General features: G+C 39.0%; 1 protein-coding gene across 3 annotated transcripts in view; it reads left to right on the top strand.

Moving 5' to 3' along the window:
• CNTNAP5 (contactin associated protein family member 5) overlaps positions 1–12,870 on the top strand; it is a 757,303-nt gene that overhangs the window by 326,063 nt on the left and 418,370 nt on the right. For all 3 annotated transcript variants that reach the window (XM_058548782.1, XM_058548783.1, XM_058548784.1), the window contains one exon: positions 5,914–6,061. In XM_058548782.1, the coding sequence (XP_058404765.1) occupies positions 5,914–6,061 (148 nt within the window). The remainder of the gene's footprint in view (positions 1–5,913; positions 6,062–12,870) is intronic.

Genomic DNA, 12,870 nt, shown 5'->3' with positions numbered 1-12,870 from the left:
ATCAGCAGAGTGGTTAGGATGGGCACCCACAGCTCATCATTCTCTCCTACTCTGCTGCTTCTCTTAAGACCTCCCCTTAGGCAGCATGTGTGTTTGGCAGAGCACCAGACTTGAAATAGAAGTCTCCCTGAGAAGACTTGATATTTCCTGTCAAGGTTACTGAGGCAGAATTTGGTTGTTGTACCCATTATTTCTTGCCCACATTGAGATTAGGCAAATTAATAACATCTTCTCTGTGGCACCTGGATGCTTTCAATCTTGCTGCCAGTCAAAGTCATCAGTATCGGTTAGCTCAATGTGGTGTATTTGTTGAATCCAAATGAGTTACTCTGGTGGCAGCTAACCCAGACCCGTCCACTCTCCACTGATAAGTGCCAGTGACGGTCCCATCTTAGCCTCACAATTTATGCCTACTCCATTAGCTGCCTAATAAAGTGGGAGAAGAGCATCAGCACCTTCATGATGAGCACAGGTTCTTCCATTCATAAACCAAAATGTTGTTTATTGTCAAGGAATGAGTGTCCAAGGGGAAGGAGCTGAATGCTGCCTCTGGCACTCTCCTTTCATTTACTTGTGTGTCCTCCTCCATGCTCAAGGATGAGGAAGCTTCCCCTGTGAGCCCCCTTCTATATGCTTCTTCTCTTTTATAAGCACATAGAAAGTTAACTCCTCTGATCCTCAAGTTTCTTTAACTACAGAAGAATAAATGGGGGATGAAAGACTAACTTCTGTACTGTGTTCCTGCCTAAGGACAAAATCAATGAAAAGCTTTGTCAAGAAACATGTCCATGATATTTTGAAATAATAATGGTAACATTTATCTCATGACAACAGTACAAAGTCTGTGCCCAAGTTGAGGACAATACTGCTTGTGTTGGGGTGAGGAAAAAAAACAAACTTCTGAGAAGTAGTGTATATAATATTGTTCAGAATTAACTTCTCTGATTCCCAGGGTCTCCCAATGAACACTATAGTGGGGAACACTATGTTAACTGGGCACACCATTGTAAGATGTATTGCAAATTCAGAAAGGTTAAATATACATGTGTGGGTGTGTGGGTGGGGGTGCTTCCTTTAGTGAGGAAGTTGGCTAAAACCTTTCTGATGATCAATGAAGTGACGTGAACTAAAATACGCAGAGAGCCTAGCAAGTGTCTGGTGTGGAAGGGACTCTCAAAAATGGTGGCTATTATTGTGCTACAGCAATTATTTGGTTTCAGAAACCTGACATTTGAGGGTGATAATGAGAGTGAAATAAAAGGGTCACTGGACTTTAATCAGAATTTCTATAATGTAGTCCCATTTGATAATTTTTGATTTATGACTTATGACCCCACTTAAATGCTCCAAAATTTAGTTTTCTCATCTTTAGAATGAAGATAATACAGATTTCCTACCTCAAAAGGATATTATGATCAAATGAACTGATGAACATTCTTTGCAGTCATTTTTTGCCTTCCATCATCAAGAAAATTACTGATCTGATTTCTATCAGAACTTAGTTCTGCCTCTTCTAGAACTTCATATGCATAGAATCATACAGTATGTACTCTTTATGGCTGGCTTCTTTTGCTTAACATAATGTTTGCTGCAGGTGTCAGTAGATTCTTATTTTTTATTGCTGAGTAATATTCCAATCTACTAATATTCTGAGTTCAATTTTCACTTTTTCTATCTTCTTGGGGTGGAAGCTTAGATTTTTAATTTTATATCTTTCCTCTTATGTAAAAAAAAAGCATTTAAAGTCATAAATTTTCTTCTAAGGACTGCTTTGGCTGTATTCTGCAAATTTTGATACAGTATTTTTATCATCATTCAACTCAAACTATTTTCTAGTTTCCATTGTGATTTCTTCTTTGACCTGTGGATTATTGAGAAGTGTGTTTATTAACAAATATCTGAGGGTTTTCTAAATAACATATTATTATTAATTACTAATTCAATTTAATTGTGGTTAGAAAACAAACTGAATGGTTTCATTGATTTATCGTTTAGGATATGGTCTCTTAGTGAATATTCCACCAGCTCTTGAAAACAATGTATAATGTGCAGTTGTTCAGTGATGTATTCTATAAACATTAATTAGGCCAATTTCCCTGAGAATGTTGTTTGAATCTTCTATATTCTTACTGACTTTTTTCCACTTATTCAATCAATTACTGAGGGAAGATATTAAAAACCAACTACAATTGAGGATTTGTTTCTTTTCCTCTTTTTGCTTCTGTCACATTTTCTTTCTTGTATTTTGAATCTCTGTTGTAGGTGCATATATATAGGGTTTTTTTTTTATGTCTTCATGATGAATTGACACTTTATAATTTTTAAAATTCTCTCATATCTTGTAATACAGCCTACTTTGACATTAATAGAGGAACTGCAGGTTTGTGATGCCTACTGTTTGCATGGAATATCTTCCCCATCCTTTTGCTTTCAACCTGTCAACATCTTTAGTATTGAAAAACAGTATCATATAAAAAGCATATAGACAGGCCTTGCTTTTTTTATCAAGGCTGACAATTTCTGCCTTTTAATTGGAGTTTTTACTTAATTTTCTTTTAACGTAATTATCAGTTGGGTAAGTTTAAGTCTACTATTTTGAAATTTCTTTTTTATTTTTCTCCTCTGTTATTTATTCTTTTGTTTATCATTTCCTGTCTTATTTTGTATTAAACCAGGATTGTTGTTGCTGGGTTTTTTTTGTTATTGTTGTTTTTTATTATTCCATCTTTTCTCTTTTATTGGCTTTGTGGCTGTACTTCTTTTGTTTATTTTTTTATATCCTTAACTTATTGAAGTTTATCTCAAATTGATATCACTTTATATATAATGTCAGGGCCTTATAACAGTATAATTCTATTTATCCTATATCCCATCTTTTGTGGTTTTAATGTTACCTGTTTACTTCTACATATGTCAAAAACATCACAATACACTATTATTTTTCCTTTAAGCTGTGAATTTACTTTTTAAATGTTTAAGAAAAGAAATAAAAATAGTCTTTTATATTTATCCACATATTTACCATTTTGAGTGTTCTTGATTTCTTCCTGTACACTGAAAATTCTCTGTCATCAATTTCTTCAGATTGTTGGACTTATTTTGCAATTCTTAACAATGAGGGTCTGTAGGTAATAAATTATCTCAACTTTTGTTTAAATGAAACTGTGTTTATTATTCCTTCAGATTTGAAAGCTATTTTTGCTTGCTATAGAATGCTAGGTTTTTTTTCCCTAGGTTGACAATTTCCTACTTTCAGCATTTTTTTTTTTTTTTTTGGTCTCTATTGTTTCTTGTGAGAAGTCAGCTGTCGTTATCATTACCGTTTAATTTTTATCTTCAACAATTGAGCTGGTGTTGGGTGGTGGTAACTTAAATGCACCTAATAGGGCCTCAAAATTCAAGCACTTCTTAGAGAGTTAGGAGATCTTTCCTCTCTTTCATCCCAGCCTATATCTTCTTGCATTGCTAGGGGATGATTGTCTTTGATCTTGTGAGAAGAGGAACTGGTCAACTTGGTGAGAATTTGATTGCAGCTTCCTTTAGACTCAGTCTGCCTATAGCTTTAAGTGTTTCTAAGGTGATTTTAGTCAGCTCGCTCCATGGGCCCTTTGAGATCTCAAAACTTTGAGACCTTGGGTCTGCTCAAACGTGAGCCTGTGAGACTATGAAATTGCAAATGTTATGACTCTGGGATAGCAGGACTTTGGGACTGTGAGACTTTGAGATCACAAGACTGCAAGATAGTGAGACTCAGAAAGATTAAGTTGCTTGCCAAGTGTCACATAATCATGCCAGGATGCTGCCCCCTTTGATGAGAATCCAGGATTCTCTCATCACAGTACACAATACATGAGTTAAGGGATCCAATAAAGGATTCCAAGATCATAAGATAAACCTTTTATCTGAAATTTTACAGTGAGGATTTCAATATCAGTTTATAATATACTCAGTCTACAAATTACATGGAAAACAGGAGAGGACATCTCATCTCCCTCATTGTGAGTATGGTCCTGTTAAAACTTCAGTTAGATGATTGATGCTACAGACCCAGGGACTTCACATGCCTGGGGAGGTGGGTGCTAGCACACATGGTTAGGAGGGAATCCAGACTAATGAATGGAAGGCTCCCCAGTTAGGTTGTAGAAAAACACGAAATGCCTTCACTCCATCCAAAACAATGAGAAAGCACCAGAACCTCCCCCATACACACACACTCACACACATAAACACTCTTGCACACGTATATCAAAGAAGTATGGACACAAGTGACTTTTACAAAGAACTAAACTCCGCAGATGAGAGTCCTTCCTAAGTAAGCAAGGGATTGAGGGAGTTTTACACCTATGTCAGTTGCTAAAGTTGGGAAGAGGACATGTGGAATAACAATCCTGCCAAATAAAGTTGTTCTCTTATGGGTGAAGAGAAAATAACCAAACCTTTGACAAATCTGTGGACTGGAATGCTAAATTTGAATCTTGAGGAATTCCTCTCCACCAAGTCTTTCTCTTACCCAAGAGTTTTGCTGCAAATGTAGCTGCAAAGTTGGAAGTAAGCTTCTTCCTTCTTCATAAGGCATTTTACGATACATAATAGTGAGGATATCAATTGCCTAATGTCAGAGTTATTAGCCAGTGGGTGTTTTGTGTGCAGCAGAAATGTCAGATTGTTCCAGATACCCTAGATTCACAGGTATTGTGGGGATACAATCAAAGTTGAGGTTTGCATCTTTGAAAATGGATTCTACTAAAGAGATAAAATCCTTTACTTGGTGTTCACTTTGGCCGTTTGAGAAACCAATGGATCTTCTTTTTATTGGTTGGCATTGATAACACATTAGCAAGCAGGCTTTATCTATGAACACTTGAGTCAGAAAAGAAGACAAATGATGACTCACAATAAAGCAAGCAAATCAGCTTGCTAGTTGACATCCTATCTTAAAGATTAGGTACGATTGAGATGATGAGAAAGTTCTGGGGATGGGTAGTGGTGATGGTTACACAACAATGTGAATATACATAATGCCACTGAACTATATAAAATGGTTAAAATGGTTAATTTTATGTTATGCATATTTCACCCCAATGGAAAAAAAAAAGAGACTAGGTATGAGATTTTGCATTCCATCTGCAGGAAAATTTCTACTCCAGAAATCATTCACTTGAATGAAGGCTAGGAGGCATAATTTTAATGTGCCAGATAGCTCCCGTGCTGTGTGTTCCTTTGTTTAAACTTCACAAGGAAATGTGAAAATGAATTACATAAAAATTGGAGCCTCCTGTTCTCCCTCTTATAACAACAGTGGAATAGTTATAGAGTGTGGGGCTATAGAAAAACCACGGGCTTTGGAATAGGACAACCTTGGAATTGAATCTCAGTCCAATTACTAACCAATTGGGTAATTTGAAGATTTTTTTCTCCCCCTCCCTCTCTCTTGGCTTCAATTTTTTATCTGTAAAATTGTAATGTGATAATAAAAAGTGCTTAGAGTAGTGACTGGCCTCAATTAATGGTACAATTACTTCAATAAAAGCCTTTCCTTCTAGAGGAGATTGTCAGTTATCTCCCATACCACAGTCATTATGAACATTAGGAATGTCAGAACTTCACTGTATTATTTACTTTGTGAAGCTCTTAGGTGTCTTGTCTTATGACCTCCTAAGATTGACTTATTCATAAAATTGGGGGGGGGAGACTCTTAAGGAATAATGTACAGTATTTCTGAAAAAATATAACACATAAGGCAAAATTTTCACGAGTTAAATTTCATTTGAAATATCTGAGAAATTGAGGCTTTTCTCTGAAAGACTTTGTGAGTAACATATGTGAATTTCCATTGGTGTTCCTTGAGCTCTGGCAAGTGAGGGAGATGCCATGGTATCACAGACCTCACTGGGCCTCCTCGTCTCTCCGCAGACCTTTGCAGGAAACATGAATGCTGACAGCGTGATGCACCACAAGCTGCTGCACTCAGTGAGAGCCCGGTTTGTTCGCTTTGTGCCCCTGGAATGGAATCCAAGTGGGAAGATTGGCATGAGAGTTGAAGTCTACGGATGCTCCTATAGTAAGTACCCACACGGACCATCAACACTGGTGTGCGATTGTGAGTGGCACTATCCACACTCTATCAGTTGATCTGCATTGAGAATGGAGATCTCGATTATTTTAAAGTTCTCTCTAGACTTTAAAAACTTATGCATATTTGAAAATGTGAAATTCAACCCGGAGGTATAAAAACTCTTATTTAGAGATGAAAGAGCTTGGAGGTGATAAGATGAAAAAAACTTCAAAAAAGTTCAAAATTAAGAGTTCTTCGAGTTTGAGCTACCATTTGTCCTTGTAAAAGAATAATTTAAGCTCAGTTCTTTCGTAGAAGTGAGCTGAGGTATTATAATATTCTCCCCTCCCTTAGAACCATGAAGGGAAAATGTTCTCCCTGTTTACTTGCTGTACAAGAGGAGGAGAAGGAGCATTTCCACCCCATGTAACTCATGGAATGCTTCTCTGCTGGAATTATGCTAGCCATCCGTTCATTTGTGAGTTGTTTGTACTGAATTTAAAAGCTCCATCTTGCATACAAGGAAGGTTGTAGACATGGTAGAACTGGCAATCATTCTAGAATATGGTGAGAATTATGCAGGAAAGGTTCCCATCCCTGTAATTCTCCCCTGAAGGTTTTATATTTAAATATAAAATTGCATCATAATAAAGTGTTTTTCTGCCTTAGCAGTGACATATCCTACTTATATTCTAAAACCTAATGACCCCTAATGAATGAACAAATTTGATCACTATCACTTTAATATAAATTAGGTCAATGATTTGGATACAGGAATGCCTCAGGGACCACATGCCTGCACTGTTTTTCATAGTGTGATCAAGTGAATGCCTATATCAGAATCATCTGGACTGCTCCTTAAAAATGCATTTCCCTAGCCCTGTCCCATACATACTGGATTATGATTTCTGGGGATAGGGACCCAGAGAACTGAGTGGTAACAAGGTTCCCAGGGAAACTATGGACATAGAGTGTCTACTAAAAATAAAGTCCTGCACAGAAGAGATTTACCTGTGAAATCACTGTCTTTATCTTGAACAGGAACTTTCAGAAAGAATGTGCTTTAGAACAGATGCATCATCAAACCAGTAGGCTAAGGGGACACTGCCCTCCACTCTGGCCCTTACATCACAAAGCACAGAACACCTACAAGGGTATATGCTTCCCATCCCAGGATCTCTGGGGGGTCTAGGTTCTCCGGTTACCTCTTCTCTTGGTAATAGTTGTCACAACTAGGAGGTTTATTTTTAAGTACAACATGAAGCTTTCCTGCTGAAATAAAAAGTTTGTTTATATTATTACTTCAGCCATCTATTTTGTTGTAATAATCCTATTACTCTTTAACATGTCCTTATACTTTTGTTTTCTCTCAATCCTATCAGTTATCCTTGGTTTGTTTTGTTGAGGAAGATTAACCCTGAGCTAACACCTGTTGCCAATCCTCCTCTTTTTGCTTGAGGAAGATTGTCCCTGAGCTAACATCTGTGCCAGCCTTCCTCTATTTTGTATGTGAGTCACTGCCACAGCATGGCTTGATGAGTGGTGTAGGTCCGTGACTGGGATCTGAACCCTTGAACCCAGGCTGCCAAAGCAGAGTGCACTGAACTTAACCACTACACCACTGGGCCAGTATTATCCTGTTTTTAATGCCCATTGTTCTTATGCTTGCACAGAAAAACTTGTAGCATCAAGTTAAATGATAGACTGTAGGGTTCAAAGAGACTTTTGAGCAACATGTTTATCTCTTTCTGGTGATGGACCCCTTTGAGAATCTGATGGCAGCAAGGGAACCTCTTAAGAAAAGTGCCCACAGTACCATGCAAATTCATCTATAATATTAGGAGGTTCACAGATCTGCTATAGTGCAATTCTAGGCCCACCTAAGAGCTCTTGACTTTGAGGTAGCCCAGTCCTATGTGGCATCCTCTCCAGGAAACCTCCACATCTAGTGAGTGCATCCTCTAAGGGGAAAATAAGCCTCAGGTAAATAATGCGAGTGGTGGGAAGTGAACCACCTTGGGGAGCTGTTGGACACAGAACATCCTTCTCTGTAATGATCCTCAGCTGGCAGTCTGTCATCTTCAGTCGCAGTCCTGGGGCTTTGGTGCTTTTTCCCTTAGGCAAAAAAGAACAGGTCTCTCAATTTCTACCTAAAACCAATGCCTCAGCATGTCATCTGGACCCCAAACTCTCTCAACATCATCTTATCTCCATTTTTACTGAGTCATGCCTGTAAACATAAAATTTTGCTGTAGAAGCTATTAAACAAAGCAACAACTCAAAAGCCCTATGGCCCTATTTATCAGCTATCTCCTCTTCTCCTCTGCCCTCCTCTTCCCGGATTATCTTCTCTCCAAAACGTGGCTTTAGTTCCTGACTCTCCCAGCTCACCTCCCTGACATGTGGTGATCAGTTTACTGTGTCAGCCGGCTAGGCTATAGTCCCCAGTTATCTAACCCAACACTAATCTAGGTGTTGCTGTGATGTGGTTAACAGCTGTGACCATTTGACTTTAAGTAAAGGAGATTATCCTTGATAATCTGGGTTGGCCTGATTCAGTCAGTTGAAAGGTCTAAGAGCAGAACTGAGGTTTCCCCAAGGAAGAAGAAATTCTACCTGTGCACTGCAGCCTTGGCTCTTGACAGAGAGTTTCCAGCTTGCTCCTCCTGACAGCCTGCCCTACAGATTTCAAAATTGCCTGGCCAACCCCTACAATCCCATAAGCCAATTCGTTGCAATAAATCTCTCTCTCTATATATATACAACCTGCTGGTTCTATTTCTTCAGGGAAGCCCTCAGTAATGCAGAATGCTCTATAGAAACTACCTCCATCAAGACCACCAGTGACCCCAATGTAGCCAAATCCAATGGTTACTTCATTTGTCTCTCTTCACTCAGCCTCTCAGTAGTATTTGGTTCAATTAGCTGTTTCCACTTTATAAAACCCTGGCTTTCCCTTCTGTCTCACTTGTTACCTCTCCTCATTCTCAGGGCTTGGTCTCAGGACTTCTGCTTTCCATCTGTACTCTATGCCTACCTGAATTTATAGCATTCCACAAATTTAAATAACATGTGTATGCTGATCACCTCCATATCTGTATCTCCTGGCCTGACTTCTAGAATTATACCTACAATATCCTTGATATCTTCACTTGAAACTATAATAAACATCTAAAGTTTAATATAGCAAAAGCAGAACTCTTGAATACCTGCTCATGCGCATGTCCCCTATCTCAGTAAATGGCACCGCTATTCATCTACTTCCTAGAGCAAAAACCTAGGGGGCAGCCTTGATTCCTTCTTTCCCAGAACCTCTACTCCTAATCAACTTATCTATAGTTCATAGTGGCTCTACCAGTTCCTGCCTCCAAAACACATCTTAAATTCAGGTACTTCTCCTGCCTTCCTGAGTAGACACCTCTGTCAGTACTCACCTAGAGTATTTCAATGGCTTCCTACCTAGAGTTCCTGCTCCATGACACTATCTCCCAAAATCCATTTTCTGTGCAGTAGCCAAAGTGATCTTTATAAATAAAAAATATAATTATATCATTCTCCTGACTGCTTCACTTAAAATAAAATTGAAACTCCTTACCAGCAAGTAAAATTCCTTATTAAGTGTTCCATGCCTACTTATTCAACTTCTGTTTACTTCTCTGTCCATAAAGGCCTTCTTCATGTTTCTGAAACATGGCAGACTTTTTCTACCTCAGGGCCTTTGCACTTTCTGATCCCTAGGCACAAAACAATTTTCCCCAAAATTTACATGGTTAGCTCCTTTGGCCAATGTGATTGCCAGTTCTAATGCCATCTCTTCAGAGAAGTCCGCTCTGATCTCCGCTCTCAAGTCACCTGCCCCACTTCCTGTGCACCAACCATTCACCCACGGTTAAATGATGTGCTTTTGTTTTCTTTGTGGTGCCTTCCACAAACCAGAATCTTGTTTGTTTGTTTTGGCTTACTTGTTTGTTGTTTGCTTCTCCAAGTTCCTGCGCCAGAATGTAAATGCCAGGAAAGCAGGCACCTTGCCTATTAAGTTCCAGCACCTAATAGACACAAATAGGTATTTAATGAATATTTGTGGAATGGATGGATACATGTATCAGTCCAGTCTCCTTGTCTCACTATGGGAAACCACGTAATTTATCTGGAATTACTTACTATTAATACAACCATTGTAGTTTCTAGATAACTCATTTTTTTCTATGGGCTTATAACATTTTTCTCAAAATTCCATTTGAGTATTTTGCTAAAGATTGGTATAAATCTTATAGCTCTATAATTTCTTAAGACTTAAACTTTTACCATTTTGGAAATATTTGCATATTCATTCATTCACTCGTTTATTCATTCAGTTGACAACATTTATTTAGCACTTAAGACATACCAAGGATCACGCAAAGCTTTAGGGATATGAGGAAAAATAAGAACTTTTCTGGATGTTTTTAAGTCCTGCATTTTCCCTTTGAAGCACTTTTTACAATTGCATTTCATTAATTAATTGTGTAATTGTTTTTTTTTGACATCTGTCTCCTCCAACTCAACTCTAAGCCTCAAAAAGACGGTAATTGTACCTGTCATGTGTCCCCATGCCCCTCACAATGTTGAATACACATTACACTTTCAGTGAGTATTTGTTGAATGATTGACATTGCTGATAGTCAGAGATGGGGTAACAAGCATGTAAACAGAAATGTGCAATAAGGGATTGTATGTGCCTGATAGAAATCTGCAAAGGGGCCAAGGGGGCAAAGAGGAGAAAGTCAGCAAGTGTTACTGTTGGTATCAGAAAGAGTCAGGTGACATCTTCGATCTCAGCTGAGGCTCAGCAGTTGAGCAGTCACTTCCCTGGCAGAAAGGAGTCCGAGGCCGCAGGAGGGGCTGGCACAAAGGGCAGCAGGGGAAAGCTGCATGGTTTTGTTATGCTTAGTGCAAAAGAGGCAAGGAAAGAGAAGGTGTGAAATGAAGATATTTGCCTCTCTCTGCTCTTCTGTTTCTCATGCTGTCTGTACCTCCTTTCAGAAGCTTAAAATAGAATTCCTCTGGCCTGCAGGAGGAAAGGCATTCACAGTAGGAGATAGCCCCTCCTCTTTTCTAACCTCTCTTAGGCTCAATTCCCTCCTAAGAAAGACTATCCTTTCTGATTTGAAAAGCATTCTCCTTGTTGGAGAAGTCAAAGCAGACTGGGAACTGAGGTGTTTCATTGTCTTTCATCTGTCAACACCACAGGGTCTGCCCCAAAAGGAGGCTTTTGTTTTGTTTTGTTGCATTTTATTTTACTTTGTTTGTCCCTTTTTCTTTTTCTTTCTCCAAATCTGGCTTAAAAGTCCTATGCTTGTAGATTTCTTTTGCAAGCTTTAGTCACTCCATTCTGGAGGTTCTACAACCTGCCTGTCACCAGCCAAGCTTGTCCCTCATCTTTCCTCACCCAACACTCGGGAGCTGCTCTGATGGCCTCCTGCTTCCAGGACGGTTCTGAAATGAGCATTGACTCGTCCCCTCCAAGGGCTCCTCGTAGCCTCTGCAAGAGTCTGCACTTCCCAAGTCCTTTGGCCCTCCGCCCTCTTTCATTTGCAACGTCCCTCATATTCAGCTTCCGCTCAGTGTACGTCTCCGCTTCTCTGCACAGACATGAGCTTCTCTCCTGACTCCACCTTTTCATATTTGCAGATGTTTTTTTCTGAAATCTCCTCCTCCTACCTCACCAGGATGACTGCCGGTTGCCAGTCACCACCTAGATCACATATCACCTGCTTTTCAAGACTCTCTGTCTCCCAGACCTTGTCGTGTGACCACCTTTTATGTTTTATGCTTCAATTCTAGGTCTTATCTTGTAATTAAAATTACCTGGTGCTTCCCTGCCTAGCCAGTCTACTCTATAAGAGGGGATCATGTCCTACCTCTCTGCTCTCTGGGACTTAGATCAGTGTCTGACGCTTGCCGTATGCTCCACGAATATTTAATGTGTATTTAATGTTTTGGACTTGGAGGCTAGCCATCCTTACTCATTGTTTAAAGTTTTTATTGTATTTCTAAAAGTTACAGTATTCTTTCTAATGGGGGGGGTCTCCTTTCTCTGTATGCATATATACAATTTATAGGTTCTAAAAATCATAAGCTTATTAGAATCTTTCTTATAGATGGGTTTCTTTAATACTTCACACTTGTTGTCATTGGGATAACTGAGATTATCCATGGTTGCAGTTCCCAAAGTGAAGGTGTTTGGAGGCTCCTAAGCCTATTCTGATATATTCTGTTTTGAAATTTCTAGAAGTAAAAGCATGTCTCTATTTCCCTAAATATTTATTATTTTTAAAATCTTTTTCCTTTGATCACCTCATTCCCTTTATAAATGCCAGGGTGACTGTTCTACTTTACTGAGGTTCCTGTTGCTTTCAGGTCACCAGGGCTGTCTTCTTGCCCTGGTCACAATGATGTTCAGAGCAACAGATTCCTTTTGTGTGCTTGGTTAGGAACAATTGAACTAATGGTCTGCTTTTAAAAAAATGAACCTTCCAGCGAACACTCTTGACTTCTTTGAACCTCTGTTTCCTCATCTGTAAATGACAGTGTAATTACTTTAAAGACTATATCATCCTTGAGTTATTATGTATAAAGTATAGAGCAGAGTATCCAGCAAACAGTCTGTGCTTAGCAAGTGACAGTTGGCACTCACATAGGTGTATATTCACGGAGAAATGCCTGTATTGCCAGTACGTGTTGCCTTTTTGGAATCATTAACCGTATCCTCCATCAGGCAAGGGCTGTCTTTCGGATTCAGATCTGTGTCTGTGGTTGTCTTTGCTACCATTATT

Source organism: Diceros bicornis, chromosome 10 (assembly GCF_020826845.1).
Source record: "Diceros bicornis minor isolate mBicDic1 chromosome 10, mDicBic1.mat.cur, whole genome shotgun sequence".
NCBI classification, from domain to species: Eukaryota; Metazoa; Chordata; class Mammalia; order Perissodactyla; family Rhinocerotidae; genus Diceros; species Diceros bicornis.
The sequence above is the reverse complement of the archived record's forward strand: the minus strand, read 5'-3'. Positions and strand labels throughout refer to the sequence as shown.